A 23,786-nucleotide genomic window follows, 5' to 3' on the forward strand; every position below is an offset into this window, starting at 1 on the left:
ATCAAAGCAGTTTACAAAGAGAACAAAGCAATAAAATTATCAGTAAAAGCAGCTCGAAAGATAATATCAGCAATAAGCTAAAAGCAGATTAAAACCTGCATCGACATCTGGGTAGGCTTGCCTAACAAAAATGTTTTAAGCCAGTAACGAAAACAGTGCCGTGAGTTCCAGTGTGTCGGTGCTGCCTGCATCACCCCTTAGTGAGTCAAGAAGAAGTTTGGCCTCTGCCCAACATGGTTGCCGCAGGGACCCCACTGGACCCAGACTTCACTGGCTTTCCACTTGTGTGTGCACACATGTCATCGAACCATAGACTTGTGGAGTTGGAAGGGACCCGAGGGCCCCCTCGCCCAATTCCCTGGCCCCGCTCCTCTGCATACCTTCCAGCTTGTAATTTGTGTCACCTGGAGCTTGGTGAGCGAAGGCTGTGCAGCATCTCTGGGATTCTCTTTGGACGTGGGTTCTGCGCACGTGGCTGGTGGCACATGTGCTTTGTACTGGCAGCCCTCTCCTTGTCTCCTCTTTCAAACAGTTCCCTTGTCGTGTCCCAGAAGGCGAATGCCTGGCCTCTTGTAATATACGCGGACACCCTGCTGGAGCCCCTTACTCCTGCTGCTGCTGCTGCGGCTGCTGTGGTTTTGTTTGACAGTGGAATCCAGCCCGGAGCATGTGGAATATGCACAGGGAGGGGTCTTGAGCCCCCTCTGAGCCCCGGGCTCACCGACTCGCTTCCAGCCTTGGTTCCTTCCCTGCAAAACGGGAACAATACTCTTCAGACTTGCAGGCCCATGAAGAGGAAATGCAAGAGAAAGTGTCTTTTTTTAAAAAAAAAATCTTGCACAAAGACCATACACTATTTCCATTATTTCTAGGAACTGTGCCTCTTTGTGATGGAGCTGTGGGATTTCTTTTCTCTCTTTTTTTTAAAAAAAATCAATAATTGGAATCCATATTTTAATTCTAAGAACTTTGGCCTACTGCACACACAACCATTTGTGACCCAACAACCTGCTATGTCAGTGGTTCCCAAACTCCCCCCTCCCTCCCCCTTGCGAGTCTGGATGGGCCACTGTATGATTTTTCTGCCCCTTTAACAATTGCAATATGCTGGGCTAGATGCTCTGTGATTTGTATTGCTTCTTCTGTTTATTATATTTTGCATTGCAGTTTGAATTCCACTGAATACAATATAATGAGCAAAAGAAGCCATAACAAGATACAGTTCCAAACCAACAGGGCGCTGGTGATGGGCGAGTCGTCTCCCGGCTTCAGCCACAAATCCACAGACATGCAGGGGCCTGTAGACCCTCAGGGGTCCATGGACCACAGTTTGGGAGCCCCTGTTCTAGTTGATGAAGGCTATCAGTGGCTCCTGGACATGTTAGCTATGTGCCCACTGTGGGCTTCCTGCCCGGATTAGGTTGAGCACTGCTGGATTCCCAAAGCAAGGGAGCTCTTTTTGTTAGTGATGCACCTCTGGGGGTTCTGGAGAGTCAAGCTGTTTGTGCAAAGTGCCTTTCCTCCCCATGTGGCCCTAGTTGTGGTCTTCTGGGGCAGTGGTGTGTTCTGGTGAGAAAGTGCTGCATTGCACAATGTCTTATATGCTCTCACGGAGACGAGGGCAGGACGCTTGGAGATGCAATGGCAGCTATTTTCATTTATGCATTTATTTCATAAAATTTATATACAGTGGTACCTTGGGTTAAGTACTTAATTTGTTCTGGAGGTCCGTTCTTAACCTGAAACTGTTCTTAACCTGAAGCACCACTTTAGCTAATGGGGCCTCCCGCTGCTGCTGCGCCACCGGAACACGATTTCTGTTCTCATCCTGAAGCAAAGTTCTTAACCTGAAGCACTATTTCTGGGTTAGCGGAGTCTGTAACCTGAAGCGTCTGTAACCTGAAGTGTATGTAACCTGAGGTACCACTGTACCTCTTGATTGCAGAAAAACCTTCAAGCGGTTTAGCAAAAAGATAAAACAATTAAACCATTACTAACAATTTTACAACCGCAATTTGAAGCATGCAGGAAGTTAAAACATACAGAAAGCAATGGAATAGACTAAAACAAATTAAAGCTCATACTTTCTTTCTAAACGTCTGCGTACGCTTGTCTAAATAAGAATGTTTTTGGCAGATGCTGGAAAGAGGACAGAGAAGGTGCCTGATTGCTATCAATAGGCAGGAGAGAGAGAGAGAGAGAGAGAGAGAGAGAGAGAGAGAGAGAGAGAGAGAGAACTTTATTCACATTAGCCAATGGCCATAGCAACAGGAAAACATTACAGGATACGCAGAAAAGGAAAATTGTGCAAAAAAGCACAATTTAAAGTCCTGAATCAGCAGTCAGTTAGTATCAACAGGCAGGGAGTTCCAACGTTTCTGTGCTGCCACACTAAAATACCAAGTTCTGCCAGATGTGGTGAAGGTATTCTGTGGCACCTGGAAAAGTGCCGAATCTGCAGATTGAAGCGGTCCACTTTTTAATTCCACCCTCTCCCATCAAAGTCAATGAGAGAAAAATTCCTTGCGCCAGAAATGGGGGCTGATGCAAATCTGTGCCAAACTTTTCACAAAGTGGCAAATGTGCTTACTCCTGCCTCGCTTGAAAGATACATAGACTTAAGAAGGAAGTTGGAAAAGGGACGTTCCTTCTCACTTCCTCTCTCGGCTCTCTGTGCTTTCGGACTGACACTCGAGCAGCTGGACAGAAAGCAGAGCGATTGAGACAGTTGGGTGGAACAAGGGGAGCAATATGAGAAAGTGGAATGTGGGGTTGGAGAGAAGCAACAGAAGCAGGAGGGTTGCCCACAAGACGGTTCAAAATTCCAAATGGTGGTCATGTTGGTGGACCCAACATGAGGTGAGAATGAGGCTTTCAAGTTTTGCTGTTGTTTGGCACAAATGACCATGGGAATGAGGAAAATCATCTAGCAGTGGCTGGCTACTTCTTTCCTTTTATTTGGTAGGATTCCTGCTTCATGCTAGCAGTTTAAACGGCAACCTTTGCAAGATGGTTTACATTTCTAATTAACAGCTACTAAATGCTGCGTTTCAGCCAGACAGTCAGTGATCTTTGGCTAAAGCTCAGCGTGTTTTACAGGTTGAACCTGTGTGAGGAAAATAGGGGAGGACAGCAGTCGTGCTGAACCTACTCAGTTGGCTATTACGTTATGTACTGCCACTCCTTGGAGAAATGCGGCCTGCATTTTTGGACCCCCCTTGTGGGTGGGGCTACAGGGGGCTCTCGGGATGAGTTCTGTCGCTTCAAAATTCACTTCAACATCACTGGTTATACATGACACGTATTTCTCTAGATGCGGTTGGGTTTGCTGAAGGCTGATGAGCAGGCTGTTTTGACTTGAGGAAGCCCAAATAGGATGTAATCATGTCTGTAACTTGGAGGAAAACCTGACAACTTTTAGGAGGCAGAATTTATGTGGCTGTAGAAGGCTCTTGTTGAAAACGGCACCACGATCCCTCGGGTCAGTGCAATGCCCGGTGGCATCTCCTTCCATACAATGACGGATGGACCATCTGCACTCCCTGTCTGTGTCAGGATGCTGCCTGCTCAGGGCTGGCAGAGAAAAAGAAGAATGTTTGGTCAGCTTATCTTGTAGGGGGTTGGACTAGAGATGACCCTTTGGGTCCATTCCAAGCCTACAATTCTGTGCTCATAAGCTGGCAGTCCAGTATATGTGCCTTAACATTTCATGTTGTCAGAATACCTTCATATGTGTCCTTTCCTGTCTTGACGTCTCTTTTTTATTTAATTTAGTGCTATTGTGCAAAACCTGTTGCTTTGAAAGCTGCACCACAGTTTGCAAGCACACTCACTCCGGAAATTTGCTCAAAGGTGCGCCAGGCGCTCCAAAGGCTGATCTGCCAGGAAGGGTGAGATAAGAAAAGCCTTTTGAAATGGTTGGTATCTGTGCTTTGAGTTAATGTGCTCAGGATGCAGAGAAGCAGAATGGATTTTATGCGCCTGGTGGGTCACTAAGAGACTTACACTTTGAGCCTGGAAGGATAAATGCTCAGTCTATTCTGCAGTGGAATGAAGACCATTTAAAGGCACTTTCTATAAACATCGGCTTGGATACATATTGGCTCATTTGGGTGGCATGTACTGATCTGTTTGTGAAAACTGAGATGGATGTGCTGATGCAAAAATGTATTGTTAATGTGAGCTTGGTTTTCTCCTTGCTCCCTCCCCCCCCCCAATTTTTCTTAATGGATTTGCAATTTTAAAACACCAGTAAAAAAGGACATAAGAGTTAAATTTCAAAGTGAACTGGTGTCATTTGAAGGTTCTGCTCTGGGGGCTTTTCGGGTGGGGAAGAAACTCATTTGGCTGCACTGGCGAAGGAAAACGCACCCTCCATTGCTAGGCAGGTGGCTGGAACTTGGAATAGCAGAGGACAGACAGACTTGGTAGTAACTTGGAGGAAGGACACCACAGGAGTTTGAAGTGTTATGAATTTATATTTTAAAAAATAAATATCTGCCATATAAGCTTTTTAAATATCAAAACAGCTTACAAAATCCAACTGATTTGCTATATGTCTGACATTATTTTAGTCCTGCATTGCTGAGCACTTGGGTTCTGAGAGTGAGGGCAACAGCCCAGACCCCCAGGATGAGCCCCAAGCTCAGTTCCCAAACACTGGAAGAAGACTTCTCTGAGTGTGTGCAGAGTACAGTTCCTGCACAGCCGGGCCACCCTCTCAGTATGTTCTGGGTGCAGGGCTTCCACCCAAATCAGGACTTAGGGCTGTTAGGACTTAGGGCTCATTCAGACCTCTTTATGTCCTGCTGCTTTCCCCCGGGGAAGCCTGCTCTTTCTCACAATCAGGTTTTCCGTGGATTGATGTTCACTCCAATTCAGCACTAAAGAGCAGGTTTTCCCAGGGGAAGCAGAAAACCACTTGGACCTGTGCTTTGTAGGACAGGCAGAAGTGTGGGAGATTCTTTGGTGAGAGGGACGGAGGCCAAGAAGTCCCCCATTTCCCCATTGCCATGAACTCAGTAGCCCTTCTTAGGCAATTTGAGTGAATGATGTCTGCAGCTGGTTGTGGCGGCAATATGACTGGCTACTGGATGGGCCCCCTTTGGCCTGATCCAGCATGCTTTCCTTATGTTCTTCAAAGTGATATTAGATATCTCAATCTGCAGCAAAATTATGAGAATTTGATTAAGCCGTCGCGCACAGAATGCCTTGTTAATTTCTTTATTTTTAAAGACCGATAGAGGAAGTGCAATGACACTCTCCAAGATAATCCTGGGTGTAGATCTTGCAAAGGGAGTTGGCTCCTGAAATGTGGGTTCAGTGAGGAGCTTGCATTCTTTGGGCTGCTGGGAACAATATGGCTTGGGACTCTGTGAATGCGCTCAGGTGAGGAGCAAAAGGAAGTGGGGGCATGAGAGGGAACACCCACAGAAATGTCACCCCACATGTGACAAACTGACCATACAAAAACTTGGGTCTTCTTCTGCTAATGAGCTTCTACACCAGCAGTGACGGAGGCTGTACAATGGGTCGTTTTTACAGTTTTTTTCCACAGCATGGGAAAACCTGGATTAAATGTAGCAAAAAGTACAGGCTGGCATTTCAGTGACGATGACACCATATTAAGCTTTCATACATGAGCTGCTGGGATGCACACAAAAAATCCCACCTGGAAGCACTCAGGGTTCTGTCTTTCAAAGGGTGCTCAGATTGTTCTCAACAGCAAAAGCAGAGCTGCTGTTTTCATTTATTCTAACATAGAGCATAGAATCATAAAATTGGAAGAGATCCCAAGGGTCATCTAGTCCAACCCCTTGCCATGCAGGAATCCCAACTAAAGCAGCCATCATCATCATCATCATCATCATCATCATCATCATCATCATCAGACATATGTTTGTGTGTCCCTATTTCTGTATTACATCATTTTGACTGGCTGTCTCTTTGCTCTGTGTTCTCTGACAACCTCCACAATGCAATGGACCACTTTGCCTCCTGAGGGAGGTTTCCTTCCGACTTGGGGGGCTGCTTTCTCCCCGAAGTCAAGTTTTAGAAGTTGCTCTGCAACCTTTCTGAGGACAGCTGTTTGCCCGTCCATCTGGCCACCCGCCCTCCACCCTTCTCCAAGCGGAAACAGCCTCTTCGATGCCACAAAATCTGTGCGGGTGGAGTTTTAGTTTGCAATACACAATAGCTGTAAGAAATCCATATTTTAGCATGGCAGCAGCTGCACTGTGGAACTCCCTGCCTCTTGATATGACACAGGCTCCTTCACTGTACTCTTTTCAGCGCCTACTAAAAACATGTCTGTTTAGACAAGCCCAACCAGATGTTTAATCCATCTTTAGCCGATTGCTGGTTTTAGATTCTGAATGTTTTAAAGAGTTGCCTTTACTGTTTTTACTGATAACTTTATTGTTTTCTTCTCATTGTAAATGACTTTCAGGTGTTGGGTTCCCACCATCACCAACCAGACAGTGGATAATTTTAATGAAATGAATACATAAATATTCTTACTTGCTTTGATTGTCTAGGGTAGGTTGGAGTAAATATTTTGCATGAATAAATAGGCAGTCAACCATCCAGCCTCTTGGGCTCAAGTTCAGAGGCAGTGAGGAGTTAAGTGTTTTAATTACTTAAATAAACTTGTAGAAACACTTCTAAAATGCATTGAGACCACCAGACCTTAATTTCCAGGCTCCATGTCCACATCTTTCTTCCTTCCTTCCTTCCTTCCTTCCTTCCTTCCTTCCTTCCTTCCGTTTTATCAGTTTTAAGAAATACAAAGATTCAGAAGAATTGTACAATGTAGCTTACAAATCTTAAGAACACACTAAATAATAATATGAATAGCAATATGAAAAGATATAATAAACAAAAGAGTGGTCAGGATCAGTGGGCATAGGGTGAAGAGTACTGTTAGGAGCACATTTAAACATTTCTTACCAACAAACAAAAAATAGAGAACAATGTTTGGGGCTTATATATTGGTGTATTTAGAGAGCCGTATAAGCAGAGAGAGGATTGTCACCTGTATTTCATTATGTCAATCAAAGATTTCTGAATGCTGGATGCAGGTGCAAATTGTGCGATTCCTCCTTTGCATGCCTAATATTGCAAATAATAATAATAATAATAATAATAATAATAATAATAATAATTTCATTTTGTTTTGTCCTCTTGCTACTCTTCATGAACAGGCCATGTTTTTCCAAAAGGGTGACTTCACACACTTTGCTGTGCCATGCTCAGAGCATAGCCCCCAACTAAATCTTCCCAGTGACTGGCAATGACATACCTGGTGGCCGATAATAGACACCATCTCGCTGCAGTGCGTGGGGACAACTTCAGTTTCAAATAAGTGTACAGTGGTACCTCGGGTTAAGTACTTAATTCATTCTAGAGGTCCGTTCTTAACCTGAAACTGTTCTTAACCTGAAGCACCACTTTAGCTAATGGGGCCTCCTGCTGTTGCTGCATGATTTCTGTTCTCATCCTGAAGCAAAGTTCTTAACCTGAGGTACTATTTCTGGATTAGCAGAGTCTGTAACCTGAAGCATCTGTAACCTGAAGCGTATGTAACCCGAGGTACCACTGTAAAACTGGAGTCACTGTACGGTGAATAATTCTGCCTCTTTCTTGGAAAACTGAGCTCCTCAGCCTCTTCCGCTTTCGTGTCTCCTGCAGGTGAAGGTCTGGTTCCAGAACAGGAGGACCAAATACAAGAGGCAGAAGTTGGAAGAGGAAGGCCCAGAGTCAGACCAGAAGAAGAAAGGCTCCCACCACATCAACCGATGGCGGATCGCCACCAAGCAATCTAACGGAGAAGACATTGACGTCACGTCCAACGACTAGGAGGGAGGTGGGAGGAGGCTGCTGGCAAGACAGTTCGCGGACAGGACCGCGTGGGAAGGGGGGGAACCAACTCTGGAGACTGAGCCAGGACAGGGCCTCCTCCCACTGCCATGCATGGGCTGTCCTCCGTGGGGGAATATGCTTTGCCTCGGAGCCCCCTCCTCCCTGGGGCTCCCACCAGCCCTCCAGCCCATGGGGCCACCTGTGGGGATAGGGAATGCACTTGACGGCCGAGGACGGCCGAGGTGGGAGGCTGCATCGGCTCCAGGAAAAGGAAGGGCTTTGCCGCTTGCTCCAGCAAGGAAGTCCCCCGTCAGCCATATGAGCAAATAAACACGTCCACCAAGACCATGCCCTGCACACTCCTCCTGTCTTTGTTGGGCTTTGGTTGGGTTTACTATTATTTTTCTAATGGCAGCAAACCCATTTTCTCTTTAATTTATTCTTCAGTGTCTCTGCGTTTGGTGTGTGCATATCCCCTGTGTCGTAGATAGCAACAGATGTAGTGTGTGTTACTGTGCGGTAATAAAAACAACATGGGTTTGAAACATGTCGCCTTATCGTAGCCAGCTCCCGTGCAGGAGGGGAATCTGTTTGCAGGAACCGGTGGAATCGAGGCTTCGCAGACATCCCAGATGTGCTCCCAAGCCTTTAGGAAAGCGTGGCAAAGATAATTTCCTGAGATAATTTTCCAGGTGGGAATTAAACACTTCTGGTTCTGGGGTATACCGTACCTATAGAAGGGAAGAGCGCCAAGGGTCATTGATGCCAGAATCTGTGATGCCAGAATCACAACTCAAAAATCCCTGACAGGTGGCCATCTGACCCCTGTTTCTAAACCTCCAAGGAAGGAGAAGCCACCAGCTTCTGCGGGAGCCAGTTCAGCTGACAAACAGCTCTTGCACTCAGAAAGTTCTCCCTGACGCTGACCTCCAATCTCCTTTCTTGGCATTTGACTTTTGCTTTGCCAATCGAGAGAGGCTTCTACGCCTCTCTTATTTTGCACCTCATTCTGGGTGCACAGAGGCTGAGATGGGCAGAACCAGGGTGCAGCAGCTGGGAGAGTCAGAGCAGCTGCGGCCAGTTAGAGGGCTCTGCGGCTTCACACTGGGCGTCTCAGCTGCCTGCTGGCCGAATGGCCCTTTGAACACCCTGAGCCCTTGCTCAACACAGCTCCTATCAGACCAAGCACCTGCTACGGAGAAGGTGGCCTTGGCACGAGGGCCATTGCGTGGAAGGTGTATTGGTGCAAACTGCCTCTCCCCAGTTCAGCCGCTGGCCATTCATTCAGCCTAGTATTATCTACTCACCCGAGGTAGGCTGCCAGTTGACAGCTGCAGATTTGGGGGACCAAAGGTGGAGGTGGGACTTCTGCCGGCATATCTATCTATCTATCTATCTATCTATCTATCTATCTATCTTCTATCATCTATCTATCTTTATCTATCTATCATCTATCTATCATCTATCTATCTATCTATCTATCTATCTATCTATCTATCATCTATCTATCTCTATCTATCTATATCTATCTATCTATCTATCTATCTATCTATCTATCTATCTATCATCTATCTATCTCTATCTCTATCTATCTATATCTATCTATCTATCTATCTATCTATCTATCTATCTATCTATCTATCTATCATCTCTCTATCTATATCTATATCTATCATCTATCTATCTATCATCTATCTATCTATCTATCTATCTATCTATCTATCTATCTATCATCTATCTATCATCTATCATCTATCTATCTATCATCTATCTATCTATCATCTATCTATCTATCTATCTATCTATCTATCTATCTCTATCCACTTTTGGGTTTCCTTAGACATCTGGTTGGCTGGGATGCTGGACTAGATAGGACACAAATCTCCTCTTTTCTCCTGTTCTTATATCCAGCTCCCTGGCTATTAAGGGCCAGAAGAGCACCATGAATTGGGCTTGGAAGCAATCCTCTAAATTGGCCTTTACCAACCTGGTGCCCTCTAGATGTTCTGGACTACAAGTGGAATGGACAGTTCAGCAGTGGAGTGGGCTCCCTTCGGAGGCGGTGGACTCTCATTCCTCAAAAGCTTTTAAGCAGAGGTTGGGTGGCCATCAGTCATGGATGCTTCAGCTGAGATTCCTGCATTGTGGGGGGTTGGATTAAAGCACCCCCCTCAGGGTCCCTTCCAACTCTACCGTTCTACAATTCCTTCAGCCCCAGCCAGCACACTGTTGTAACCCAGAACACCTGGAGGGTACCTGTCAGCATTTCTGAACCAGCGGCAATTCCCAGACTTCTTTCAAGACCAGTCCAAGAGAGCAGGTTGCAGTAGTCTACCCTGAACCATGGCAGCTGAACCATGTCCTTATATGGAAACGTCAAAAGGGAACTTGTTGGTTGTGGTTTTATGTGCCAGTAATGAACCTGGCACTGATGGTGCCTGGTGGTGTTAAGAGAGGCAGCAGCCAGAGGAGGAAAGGGTTCGTCTTCATTCCCCTGGATCGTTATTTCCTGATTGCTTCGGCTTGTTGTGTTTCCTCCCTGCCGCAAAGGCTGCCTCTGATGATATTCATGCTTCTCCCAGATCACCCTTCCTCAGCCGGGTGCTCTGCAGATGTTTCGGAGAGCGCCACGTTCCAGCATCCCTACCCATCACGGCTCCGCAGGCTTTGGCTGATGGAGCTGCAGCCCCAAACACCTGGAGGGCTCCAGACTGAGGAAGGCTGTTCCAGAACGCTCAGCACGTCCAGCACCAGCCTCCTTGTCTTCACCAGAAGCTGCGTTTTAATTGAGCAACACAGAACGGACTGAAATGCACTGCGTGATTAGTTCTCTGGTGGCCAGAAGGTGGCACTAGTGCTTTTCTTGGCTCTGCTGTCAGAAAATGAAGCCCAGAGTGGGAGGGGGGCAGTGGAGGTGAGGAAAGGGGAGGCTGTGGGTATGCATTCCTATTATTATTATTATTATTATTATTATTATTATTATTATTATTTTATTAATTAACCTGCCCTTCACTCTAAGGTCCCAAGGTAGTTTACACCATTAAAACACAATATTCAAAACAGTTTCAATCCCAGGAAAAAGGGGAGTCCTAAAAATATGGCAAGTCTTCAAACGTGGGTGGCCACTTTAGCTTCAAACTGCATTTGGGAGACCCCCTCCCTCCCTCCCTCCCTCCCTTTTGTGCTGTTGAGAACCAGCAGCTGAAGACCCCCGTGTCAAGGGGAGTGAGCAGAGAGCAGAGCGAGCCTGTTTTCCTGGGAGAAAGGGACGTGTTCCTCTGGCCAGCCTGAGTTTCATGGGGAGGGACCTGGGCTCACGTCCTCCTGGAGGAGCTGAGAATGAGATCCAGGACGGCCTCAGGCCAGGGCAAGGGCCAAGCTCTGGAGAGACCCCCACTGAAGAGCCTGAGGCAGCTTTGGCACTAAGTCCCCCTGCAGACCCCCCAGGCCAGAAGCCTTGCTTTTTGTAAGGGGCGCATGAAGTGCAGCAGCTTGCAAAGGTGCAAAGGAACCCCTTTAAACCTGAGTGTTTTTCCTTTTTGCAGGAAATGCCTGGAGACAGTAAATCTCTGGGGGGCGATAGAAGGAGCCGGGCTCCAGTTGCAGAATAAGGCAGCAGGTTTGTGCATCCAGGCCACCCGAGACAGCCTGGAGGTTTTGCCAAGGCTCTGGCAGTGGCGCTTGTGCATGAGCAGGATCTGAGCTTTGGGAGGGGAATCAAAAGCCACCTTCTCTGCTCCCCTGCCAACCCCCCCTCCCTCAGTGAATCACCCCACCCAATTCAGGTGTGGGTGGGCAGAGGGAGCAGAGCCCCCTCCCTTGTGCCTTCTGCAAGGCAGCAGTGAGCTAGTTAAACCATGGAACTCCCTCCCACAGCATGCCAGGATGGCATCCGTCTGTCTCTGGAGAAAATGGAGGAGGGGGCCTTGAAGGGAGTGAAGTTGGCAGTTTGCAGCACCTGCTGTGGCTGTAGAGACCAATACAGGAGAGAGATGTGTTGTTGCAGCCGGGGCAGAGGAAGGCGCCCAGTTGTGTTGCTGTAGATGCAACATGGCGTCTCTTCTCCTCTCAGCAGCCATTTCTCCTCTTCTCACTGCTCTGGATGCAAAACCTGCCTGCCTGCCTGTCTTCAGGGACTGCGGTCGCCTCACGGTGGGGTTGATGTTGCCAGCCGCCATGTCTCGTTTGCAGACATAGGATCCAACTCCTAGGGACCGAGCTCCCTTTGGACCCCCCAAAAAATATTTGAGAGGGCTAAGCCATTCAAATGGTGAGCGTGCACCCTGCCATGTGGTTATGTGGGGCAGGACTTACCAGCCCCCGGTATTTTATTCAAGTTGGCGCCCCTGTGTGCAGACATCTTTGTGACGCAGAGTTGGCTGGCCAATGGACCTGGTGGCTGAAGCCAGCTCCCTGTAGACCACACCCTTGGGGACCCTGCTGTCTTCCATTCTGTGGACAAGGCCAAGCCAGCTTAGTTAGAACTGTGGAACTCCTTGCCACAAGAGGCAATGATGGCCGGCAGCTTGGCTGGCTTTAAAAGATTGGGCAAATTCATGGACGAGGACGAGAGGGCTATCGACGGCTAGTGGCCATGGCGGCTCTGCTCTGCCTCCATGGCCAGAGGCAGCGATGCTTCTGAATACCAGTTGCTGGAAATTTGAGGAGGGGAGAATTGCTCTTGTGCTTGTGTCCTATTTGAGGGTTTCTCATTTGGGCAACTGGTTGGCCACTGTGGGAACAGGAGGCTGGGTTACGTTTCCGAGCACAATTCAAAGTGTTGATGCTGACTTTTAAAGCCCTAAACAGCCTTGGTCCTGTATACATGAAGGAGCGTCTCCACCCTGGACACCAGGGTCCCTCTCCCGAGGGCCTTCTGGCAGTTCCCTCATTGCGAGAAGCCAAGTTACAGGGAACCAGGCAGGGGCCTTCTCGGTGGTGGCACCCGCCCTGCGGAATGCCCTCCCATCAGATGTCAAAGAGAGGAACTACCTGACGTTTAGAAGACATCTGAAGGCAGCCCTGTTTAGGGAAGTTTTTAATGACTGATGTTTTAATGTATTTTGAATCTCTGTTGGAAGCTGCCCAGAGTGGCTGGGGCAACAGAGCCAGATGGGCAGGGTACAAATAAATCATCATCATCACCACCACCATATGGGCCATGGGCCTGATCCAGCAGGCTCTCCTCACCTTCTTACAAGCTACAGCAAGCAAGACACTTGGGGAAGGCGCTGAGCATGCGGACCAGGCCCTGGCCCTCTCCTCCTGTTTGAGGCTGGAACTTCGAAGGCGAGGGATCCATTCCCAGAGGAGCGTCAGGGACCTGAGAGGACCCTCTGTGTCTTTCTCTAGAAGCAGGCAGCTGCCTCTGCATGGCCTCCTCTGCCTGTTGAGCCCTGCCACTCAGCGGAGGTAGTGGGTGTCACACGCCCCCACCTCTGACCTCAGGGAAGACGAGATCCTCCATGTCCCCTCCTCCATTGTGCCTGGTGACAACACAGCCGGCTTACGGACACAGATCCCCCATCGTGGAGCAGGGATGACAGCTTCAATGCCGGGGGTCTAATGCTCCTGCCACTCAACAGGCAGAAAAGAGGCCTCCCCCCACCCCTGAATGCAGGAACAGCTGGCGCTCTGCAGGTATGGCAGGTATGCAGAGGGCTTTCTGGTTGAGGAGGGCTTCACACCTGCGCCAGGGATTGAATGTCCAGGCCGAGGCCGCCTCAAAACACATTTGCCTTCCGCCGTGCCTGGAAGTGCCCTTGGAGGACTGATAAAAGGCAGGTGACACTCTGTGCGTGGGCTGGGAATCTGAGCAGAGCCGCTGAGTGGCAGGGACTGGCCTTCACCGCAGCCTGAGAGGAGGGAGGGCCCTGCAGGTGAGGCTTGCAGAGGGGAACGCAGGCCACAGGGGGTCCTGTCTGCAGGTGTGGTAAAATGAATCTCGGAGCACAAAGACGAACCTGCTGGATCAGGCCAAGGGGCCCCCAAATCATCCAGCCTCCTCACAGTGGCCACCCAGATGCTTCCTATGAAAAGCCTTTAAGCAAATCTGAGCACCAGAGGCCTCTCCCTTCGGGTGGTTTCCAGCAACTGGCGCTAAGCATAGCCATTCTGGCTAGTGGGCATCGACAGCCGTCTCCTCTGTGAATTTCTCTCACTTGCCTCTTTGAAAAACCATCTAGGTCAATGGCTGAAGGCATGGGGAGGGGTAGCAGCAGCAGCAGCAGCAGCAGCAGCAGCAGCAATAATAATAATAATAATAATAATAATAATAATAATAATAATAATAATAATAATATATTATTTATACCCCGCCCATCTGGCTGGGTTTCCCCAGCCACTCTGGGTGGCTTCCAACAAAATATTAAAATAAAATAGTCCGTCAAACATTAAAAGCTTCCCTAAACAGGGCTGCCTTCAGATGTCTTTTAAAGAGAAGATAGCTGCTTATTTCCTTGACATCTGCTGGGAGGGCGTTCCACAGGGCGGGTGCCACTACCGAGAAGGCCCTCTGCCTGGTTCCCTGTAACTTGGCTTCTTGCAGTGAGGGAACCGCCAGAAGGCCCTCGGAGCTGGACCTCCGTGTCCGGGCTGAATGATGGGGATGGAGACGCTCCTTCAGATATACTGGGCTGAGGCCGTTTAGGACTTTAAAGGTCAGCACCAACACTTTGAATTGTGCTCGGAAATGTACTGGGAGCCAATGTAGGCTCCATGCCCTCCCAGAGGCACCTACCGGGCCACTTTGGCCCAGGTGGGCACATCACACGCGCAACCCACAGGCAAAGAGCCACAGACCGACCAGGAGAGGAGCCGCTTAGCTGTGTCATTTTTATTCCAGACATTTAGAAGTGTTACATAAAGTGTCAGGGTCAATAAATCTATTGAGGAAGTTAAAAAGACACTGTGCACACTTCCAAGTGGATTGGCACTGACAGAGGAATCTGCGCTCAGACAGTCAGGTGATCGTAGTCGCTGGAAGACGAAGTGAGTTCAGAGCAGGACGAGAAAGAGCCTCCTCACCCGAGTTTCAATTTGTAGTTTGAGAGAGCAATAAGGTGCATTCAAATCTAGGTGCCAAGGACCACCTAAGGCCCCCCAGAAGGAAGCCGGGTGCCGAGGCCCAGGGAGGCTCAGGCCCTGGGCGCAAGTGCTGCCCTGAACTCTGACCACGGCCCCTGCCTGGCCAGCCAAGCCTACTGGGGAGCTGCAGTCCGGAGCCCAGCCAGGCCCACGGCGCGCCCCTTCTGACGTAGGTGGGACCTGCCTGGCTGCTCCGTTTGATGGCTGGGCTCCTGCAAGAGCCGTGGTCCTCTCCTGTACATGAGCTGTCAGCACCCATGCGCCATGTTCCTGAGAACATTGTGGCCAGGAATGGGCAATGCAGGAAAAGGGCCACAAGCCAAGGGGGTGGGGGTGTTTGAGATGCCCCCACTCCCAAGCCCTCTGGCATACGGCTTCATGATGAGCTCCAGGAAAAGAATTCAATGGGTGGGAAACAAAGGAAGAACTTGTCCCTCCCCCCCACCCCCGATTCTGGATCTGTGGCTCCTGCGTAACCCTGAGATTAATGGCCCTTTGGGGGCAGTCAGAACTTACACAGGCATTCCGGGGCTGCCTCTTGGCTCCCCTTTACATGCAATCCCATGACAAATGGGTTTTTGTTTCCTTCAAATGAAAAGGTTACATTTTGGTTCCATGCCAAATGATACCTGAATGGGTCAAGGAAAGGGATTCCTCCAGGAAGGAGGCGGCAGCTGCTGCGTCCAAGGCCCCAGGTGCATATTCACAAAGGGGGTGCCCCCTCTGCCGCTGCCCAAATACACTTCCATAGCAGAAGGGGGTGCGCATGATGCTCAGCACCATTCCTGCAGGCTGGCCTCCACCCCACCCTTGGGCTCCCCTGCAAGATGCCAGAAGTCAGCCCTGGGGAGCCTGGCCTGGGCCTCCCCCCAGGGCTGTGTGGACTGGCCAAGGTGGAGGATGGAGCCCTGGGCAAAGGACTCCCCCAGAGGGGGCAGGCAGGCAGGTATTCTGGCTGGGGAGAGGGCTGGCTTCTCTGCCCACATCCTGCCCACACACAGCCTCTGGAGAGAACAGGCTGACGGTCAACCTCCCCTCACCCAATGGTGGGGGGCCTTCGTGGGAGGGAGTGTGGGCAAGAGGGGAAGCCTCTCCCCACAGATCTCCTCCTGGACGTGGATAACAGAATCAAGGAGCAGTAGAGTTGTGGTGTGTTTGTCGCAAGGGCCATCCAGTCTCCCCCCCCCCCCCGAAGGAGAGTCCACCGTCTTCCAAGGTGGGTCTGCTCCACTGTTGAATGGCTTTTACCGTCAGAAAGTTATTCCTACTGCTTAGTTGGATCCTCCTTTCATAGCATCATGGAGTTGAGGGGACCCCAAAGGCCCTCTAGTCTAACCCCCTGCAATGCAGGAATCTTGGCAAAAGCATCCCTAGCAGGTGGCCCCCAACCTCTGCTTAAAGAGGCCGCCTCCTTCTGAGGGAGTCTGTCCCCCAGTCAAACAGCTCTTGCCCTCAGAAAGTTCTTCAAGGTGATTAGTCGGAATCTCCTTCCTTGCCATTTGGCAAATCTAACTCACTTAAACTGGAATGGCAAAGGTTTTGGGGACACCCCCGGGACCCTCGCAGGCCTCTCCTCCTCCTCCTCCTCCTGCTTCACCCAACACCCAACCCTTTGCCGCCTCTTCCTGCTGCAATGCCGTCCTCATTATTTCTTAATTAACATACCCAAGAAATCAATTAGCTGCTCGGTTCTAATTAAAAGCTAAGAGGGATGATCATCTCATTATTACGGGCTGCGGAGGTGAGCAACCCACCCTGGCGGGGGCTCCTCCCCCTCCCCCGTCTCCCCAATTATGGGAAATGATAAAACACCAAACGCCGCCGACGCCGTCCCAAGATCACAGGCTCCCCTTTGTACCTTTGGGGAGGCGGAAAAATTAATTAGCCTTTAGGCGGAGGGCTGTGGGCTTTTGCTCAGGCTTCGCTGGGTGCCCCGGCTGAGGGAAGCGGACATTTGCTTGCTCTCCAAGAGGGAAGGGGGAGTGAAACAGCCCTTGCTCCCGGCCCATGAACGCAGGAAGGGGGCCAGATGAGGCAGGATCAGGGCCTCCTCTGGCCAAGAGGTCCAGCAGGGGAAAGGGGGCTACTCAACAGCAGAAAACACTCATCAGGAAGGGGTCCCTTCCAACGAGAGCTGTGGGATTCACAGGTGCCCCTTTCAAGAAGCGCCTGAGACTTCACCATTTGGGTGGGTGGGAGACAGGAAGGGACTGTGTCGCTCAGCGGCAGAGCCCTGGCTTGGCATGAAGAAGGTCCTGGGTTCATTCCCTCTGCCAGTCAGTGCAGAGCAGGCAGCTCTGAGCTCAAGGGACCAACGGCTTCATTCAGTGGAAGGCAGATCCCTCTGATCCTAGGGGATTTCAAGGTCTCCATCCTGACAGCCCCCCATGGAGGCACGCCTGGGAGGGCAGAGGGATTTGCCTAGGACAAAAACCTACGTATCTGTGATGCCTGCATTGCAGCGGGCTAGACTAGATGTCCCTTGGGGTCCCTTCCACCTCCACCTTCTAGGATTTCCTGCATTTCAACCCTACATTGGAACCTGTTGAGATTTCAAGGCATATTAACATCTGGCTCAGGCCTTCCAAAACGGGTGCTCCTACATCCTGGGGCACAGTGGGATGCCTGGGGGGGGGGTTGCTAAGAGGTAAGGGGGGCAGAATGGGGGCACTGGAGGTGTGAATGATTATGAGGCTTCGAAAAGCTGGTATCACTGGATCAAGTTCATCTGCTTGGCTGAATTAATTAAACTAAGTAGTTTTAATTAGATTTTGAATAAATGTGCAGCTAATTGCAATTGTTTTGAATTTTATGGTGTAATGAAGGAGCCTAAGAGAGCCTGCAGGATCAGGCCAAAGGCCCGCCTAGTCTAGCCTCCTCTTCTCACAGTGGCCAAACCCACAGGCAGGAATCTCAGCTGCCGCAGGCTCACTTCTAAAGTGCTCAGAGGTCTTCAGACCTGCAGGCACCCACAGGAAAGGGTAGCCTACTCTTTGTAAAAGTGAGCTATTTTGAGGATCTGTGCGCCATCTTCTGCATGACTCACAACCCACACCCCTCTTTTGGTCACCCGAGACTGAGGCTCCCTGAAATTGCTGATATCTCTGACGAAAGGCGGCTGCTTCCCCAGCCTGTCCTGGAAGCCAAGCAATCTGACCCTCTTAATGCTTTTGGAACAAGGAATCCGAAAGAGACCCCTGGATTCGTTCCACTCCCAGACTAGCGCCTCGTGGAGACATAGTCAGAGGGTTGCAGAGTTGGAAGGGACCCTCAGGACCACCTGGCCCAACCCCAGAGAGGGGCTGTGGGTGCCCCTTCTTCCTTCCTCCTAGGAACCAGGCTTGGGGTTCAAACTTCAAGGGATCTAGGAAGAGTGAGGGAATTGGCTGCACATCAGCAGAGGAGGTCCCTGGCAGGGGTTGGGTGACCTGTGCCCCTCTCCAGCGGTGTGGGGGGGGAGCCCCCCAGGCAACCGCTCAGCACGCAGTGTGTGCGCACCCACTGAACTCCCATCTCAGTGTCTGTTTGGCTGTGTGCGCTGCCTCTTCCATGGTGGAAAATCTAATACAGTGGTACCTCGGGATGTGAACGGGATCTGTTCCAGAGCCCTGTTGGCATCCTGAATAGAACGTAGGACGTGATGGCGCATCTGCGCATGCGCGTGTTGCATTCTGCCGCTTCCGCGAATGCGTGTGACGTCATTTTGAGCGTCTGTGCATGCGCAAGCGGTGAAACCCGGAAGTAATGTGCTCCGTTACATCCATGTTGCCGCGGAGTGCAACCCGAAAGCGCTCAACCTGAAGCACATTCAACCTGAGGTATGACTGTACAGTGGTACCTCGGGTTACAGATGCTTCAGGTTACAGAATCCGCTAACCCAGAAATAGTACCTTGGGTTAAGAACAGCTTCAGGTTAAGAACGTACCTCCAGAATGAATTAAGTTCTTAACCCGAGGTACCACTGTATATTCCTCTTCCTCTAATGCAGAGTCCTGAAGGAGAGCAGCAAGAGCATCATCCTTCCTTCCTTCCACTTCCTTGCACACAAACGTTTCCTCCCTGCTTCCCAACCCTTTCCAGGGGTCAAAGCAGGCCCCACAGCTTGGGAATGAAATGCACCAGGAGGGGCAGACCCCTCCACCGCTTGCGGCCTGCTCTGGGCCAAACACTGCAGACTGGCACCCCTGTGCCTGGGGTCGCAAGGTTCTCTCTGGTGGCTCAAATCTACGGAGTGCTGCCAATGGAAACCCTGGGCGTAGTTCCACCACATTAGAATCATAGAATTGTAGAATTGGGAGGGACCTCAAGGCTCAACTAGGCCAACTCCCTGCAATGCAGGAATCTCAGAACCCCTGCTTATAAACCTCCAAGGAAGGAGCGTCCAAGGGAGTCTGTTCCACTGCCAAGCAATGCTCACCTCCAGAAAGTTCTTCACGAGGGTTATTATTCCAGCCGAGTTTGTTTCCTTCTCCAGCAGAGAACCCCGTTTGAAGTTTGCCTCCTCCTCTGGGCCACGCAGTGACCCTCCCCGCTGATGGCTGCTACCTACCCTTCCCTCTTGCCTCTGGAAGAACATCTGCCCTGCCTTTCCCGCTGCCTCTCTCCCTTTATGGCACTGCACGGGGCATCTGGGGCTGAAGCAGCAGGAGAAGCAGGGAGGCCCCCAAGCACCTCCACCGCTGCCAAGTGGGGAAGAAGGCTGGGCGAGCTCATTGTGTAGGCAGAGCCCTGCACGATGGCAGCGCATTGGGCACCCAAGAGACCGGGCAGGGAGTTGGCAGCCAGCCGGAAAGCTCCCCCCATTCCACGATGGGGAGTGTGCAACCTGCAAACAGTGCTTTTTGCTATCTCCTGCCAGAGGGTGAGAAGAGGCCACGATCCGTGGAGACCCACCACAGGAGCTTCACACATTCCGACCAACCAAGTGAGGGCTGCAATTAGAGCAGGGCAAATTGAACTTGCGAGCTCGCCCACTGGAGAGAGAGATATATATGTGGTGGAGTGTGGCGGCAGTCCTCAGGCCAGTGGGGGACAGGTGGGTGGGGGACGTGGGTGCTGCGCGTCGGCTACGACCTTAGCCGTGTTATTTGTTTAGAATCAAAGTGAGTGCTGCGGATCTAAGATTGATTCTGTGCACATCGACTGGTGCAAGAGTGACACTGAATCGAAAGAGTACGATTATCAAGATGCCCTACCTACCTAATTCTTCTAAGTCATGCGCCGGGGGCTGAATGCTGTGCAGAACTGAATGGAGCTGGGGAGGCTGAGCTCCTCAGGCTGGGAGGCGAAAGTGCCGTGGAGAAGAGAGGCCGACATTCACACGGGAGCCGAGCCGAGCCACGGAAAGGGGCCACGACAATTCCCTCCGCTGCGGGTTCAGGATGTTGGCTCTCGGCTCCTTCCCTCCCTCCTTGGCGCTCCTTCCTTTGTGCTGTTACTGTCGCTAATTTAAAACCTTAAATATTAATCTTTCCAACCGACGTGAGACGCCGGGTCTCTGAGAGTGTTAATTTACGCTCGGTTCTTGGCGGTGGGAAGATGCTACAAGGTCCTCCAGGTCTTTCCTTCTATTGTCTTAGTCACCCTCCCTTCCTCTTCCTCCCCCCCCCTCCGTAGTCTTCCTCCCTCTCCTTTCCACGCCTCTCCGTCTCCCAGGCCCGGCAGCTCCGCTTCCGCTTACAACCCTTTGTTGTAGACCAGGGTCTCGCTGGTGGTGGCCCGGGCGATTTCGGGCTCCAGGCGCGACGTCTCAATCTGCCAAAGGGGGAGGGAGAAAAAAAACAGGCAGGTCAGGAGAAGCAGATCAGCCCACAGGAACATGAAGAGAGGCTGCTGGATGAGGCCAAGGCCCCCCATCCAGCCCAGCATCCTGTTCTCACAGTGGCCAACAAGAACGCAGAATTGCAGAGTTGTAAGGGCCCCCGAGGGTCATCCAGTCCAACCCCCTGCAAGGCAGAAATCTCAAGTGAAGCATCCATGACAGATGGCCATACAACCTCTGCTTAAAAACCTCCACGGAAAGAGACCCCCCCACTCCCCCCCCCACTGTTGAATGGCTCTTAATGTCGGAAAGTTTTTCCTGATGTTGAGTTGGAATCTCCTTCCTTGTAACTGGCCACAGAAGCCTGTGGGGATCCTGCTGTCGGAATCTGCATTCGACCGACCTACTCTTCTGGAATCGCCCTCCGAAGATAATTAACGACCTGAGCCTTTGATGAGACTCCAATCACGTTCCCCATTCCGCAGAGTATCCAGCACAGGGAAGAGACAAGAAGTTTGAGCTACAGTGCTAGGTTTTATTGCTAACTACACAGACAGAAAAGAAAATACATCCTCTCTCTGTGAGAGCAGAGGGCAACTGAAAAACAAAGGAACAGGAAACCAGTAACGTCATCTCCGTCTCCTGTCTTCCGTGAGACTTCCAACAGCCTGGAATCTCTGGAATGCAAAACAGAGTCTTGTGACTCCAGCACTGCACAGTGGCAACACACCTGCAACTGGGACCTGATCGCAAGAGCCCTCTCCGTCCCATGGCTTCCAGAAATGGCATTTGGAAGCACAGCTACCTCCAGCCATGGGGCAGGGCAGAGCCATTGGGGAGGAGGGCTGCCAGGTGTGGCAGAGACCCAAGTGGCGTCAACCAGGTGTTGGGCATTTATAGTGTCACCAGTCCCATGGTCCCCTCTCTCCCAGCAGAGACAAGGAAGGAGGGGAGCTGAATACAGTATGGCTGCCCAGCAACTGTAAATCTGTTGCTGCCTCCACCTCCACCTCCTCCTTCTCAGCTGCCTGCCCTGTGTCTGCAGTGCTTTCTGCCTCTTCTTCCTCTCTCTCACTCTAGCCTGTTACTTGTTCAGCACCCAACCATTCTGCCCTGCTTCCTCCTCTGGCCTGTCCTCCGTGTCCCAGCACCACCCCCTTGGCTCTGAGCCTTCCTCTTCTGAGGCTTCCCTCGCGGGTTCCCCGGCTGGAACCTCCCAGCATTCCTCCTCATCCGAGAGGCCAGCCCAACATTTAAATGAGTAGATGGAGACAGGCATTCGAGACGCGTGGAAGTCAGGATGTCAAGCAACCCTCAGCTCCTTGGCAAATTCAGGGCAAGCAAGGGAACAACAACTGTCACTCCAAGGTTGGCGGAGGAGACCAGAAGTGGGCACATCAACCCTCAAGCGAGGAACACGAGAGGCAAGAACAACTTAGACATCATTGACTCTACAGTGAAAAAGGCCCCGCCAGTTGCAGGCAAACTAATTACCCAGCGATTGTCTAGGAGCAGATGGCCCATGTGAACCTCCCATCTGGGACTATCAGCAGGCTTCCCCGAGACCCGGATTACAGCAGAGCCCCTTGCAAGACAGCAGCTCCTCAGCAAATAACACAAGGAGGCAGCTGCGCATGACTGGGCCTCCTCTGTCACCTCCCCGGATGCCAAAAGGACCCCTTCCCCTGGCCTGGCACCAAACGCCACTCTGCACAGACCACTGTCTTGGTTTGGCTGAGTTCTGGGGGGTGACGCGAGAGGTTTGGACAGTGGTATTTGTCTCAGAGACCCTCCAACAATGGAGCAACAGAAGGGCACAACAGAGGAGGATGCTGAGCCAAGAGGAGATGATCAAGTGTAGGTAAAACTGGCAGCATTCCAGATTTTTTTTTTAAAAAAAATCTCCAAAAACAAGGTGTGGAGGGATCTGTATAACCTCTCAGCTGAGAGCAGGTTGATAGACCACGGGATTAAATTACAAGAAGGTCAAAGCATCAGAGCAGATTAACAATGAATCATCCAGTCAGATAGAGTAGCATTCTTTGTTGAGAGGTGGAGAAAGAAAATTGGGAAAACAAGCCCCCTCCAGTGCCTTGCATTGAAATATCTGTTTTTTAAAAAATATGTGCCTCTCACTCTCTCCACTTTTAAATTTGTCCCCCCACCCCTGAGCGGTGGACACGCCCAGGTTCTCTATATCCCCCTTTCCAGTCTGTCAGCCATCTTGGCCAAGTCGTACCCAAATGAACCTCAGGGTTCCAAGAGTGCTGTTAATGTGCCTGGGATGCAGTACATCTGCTAATTTGGCCCTTTGAGACCATGCCCACAGGTGTGTCAGCCAGGTGAAGAAGGGGCATCCCTTTCCTTCCCGTTCGGGTGGGAGGTGGTCTGCAAAAATACCCAGGAAAACAATGCCCTGTATTTGAACTTCTTGGAGAACCGTTCTGAAAAACTGCATCAATGCTGCCTCCACAGCAGGGCGAAGACATCGCAGGGGTCTCTTCCCCAACACGCTCTGAGCACTCCCTCTCCCCCTCCCTCCCTCCTCTCTCCATCTCTGCAAATTATTCTCTCTCTGTTTTCCAAGTGCTTCTCAAGGATCTATAAAAACGCCACACACCTCTTGTTATCTGGCGGAATCTCACCCTCCTGTCCTGCAGCACGTCACTCAAAAAACGATTCGCTTGCACTTTTATCTTGCGACCACACATTTTATGCAGTTTATAAGTTCAATTTAATACATTGGAAGTCCTGTATGTTGGCTCCGGCGCCGAGCCTGACACAATACTAGGAACCTAACATGGGAAAACCTAAATGCTTTTGAAAATGTTTAACCTAGTTAGACAAATTAGCAAAAAATTGTGCAAAACAATTTAGGTATTTAAAATATTCAATGTTTTTAAAAACTGGAAAAACTGTTCTTAGCTTTCAGCTGCAGAAACCCAACAAAATATAACATCCAAGCAGTCTTAACATGAGGTGCAACATAACCCTTCAGCAAAGCTGTTAAACAGTTCCCGGTGCATCCTGGGAAATAGCACTTCATTTATTCAAATGCACATATGTCAGGTTTTTGCAC

The 23,786-nt window shown here is 50.5% G+C and overlaps 2 protein-coding genes across 5 annotated transcripts in view; one reads left to right on the plus strand and one right to left on the minus strand.

The window, feature by feature from the left end:
- The window catches only part of LOC309350346 (homeobox protein EMX1-like), an 18,914-nt gene extending 10,509 nt beyond the window's left edge, over window positions 1-8,405 (plus strand). For both annotated transcript variants that reach the window (XM_081877367.1, XM_081877366.1), the window contains exon 3: window positions 7,690-8,405. In XM_081877367.1, the coding sequence (XP_081733493.1) occupies window positions 7,690-7,857 (168 nt within the window). In that variant the 3' untranslated portion in view covers window positions 7,858-8,405. The remainder of the gene's footprint in view (window positions 1-7,689) is intronic.
- Window positions 8,406-14,680: 6,275 nt separating this feature from the next.
- SFXN5 (sideroflexin 5) overlaps window positions 14,681-23,786 on the minus strand; it is a 94,614-nt gene continuing 85,508 nt past the window's right edge. For 2 of the 3 annotated variants that reach the window (XM_081877165.1, XM_081877163.1), the window contains 2 exons: window positions 18,785-20,700; window positions 14,681-18,522 (listed from right to left, as the gene is read on the minus strand). In XM_081877165.1, coding sequence (XP_081733291.1) covers window positions 20,623-20,700 — 78 coding nt within the window. In that variant the 3' untranslated portion in view covers window positions 14,681-18,522; window positions 18,785-20,622. The remainder of the gene's footprint in view (window positions 18,523-18,784; window positions 20,701-23,786) is intronic. The other variant, XM_081877164.1, reaches the window with a different exon arrangement.

The sequence above is a fragment of the Podarcis erhardii genome, assembly GCF_964252035.2.
Source record: "Podarcis erhardii genome assembly, chromosome: 9".
NCBI lineage: Eukaryota > Metazoa > Chordata > Lepidosauria > Squamata > Lacertidae > Podarcis > Podarcis erhardii.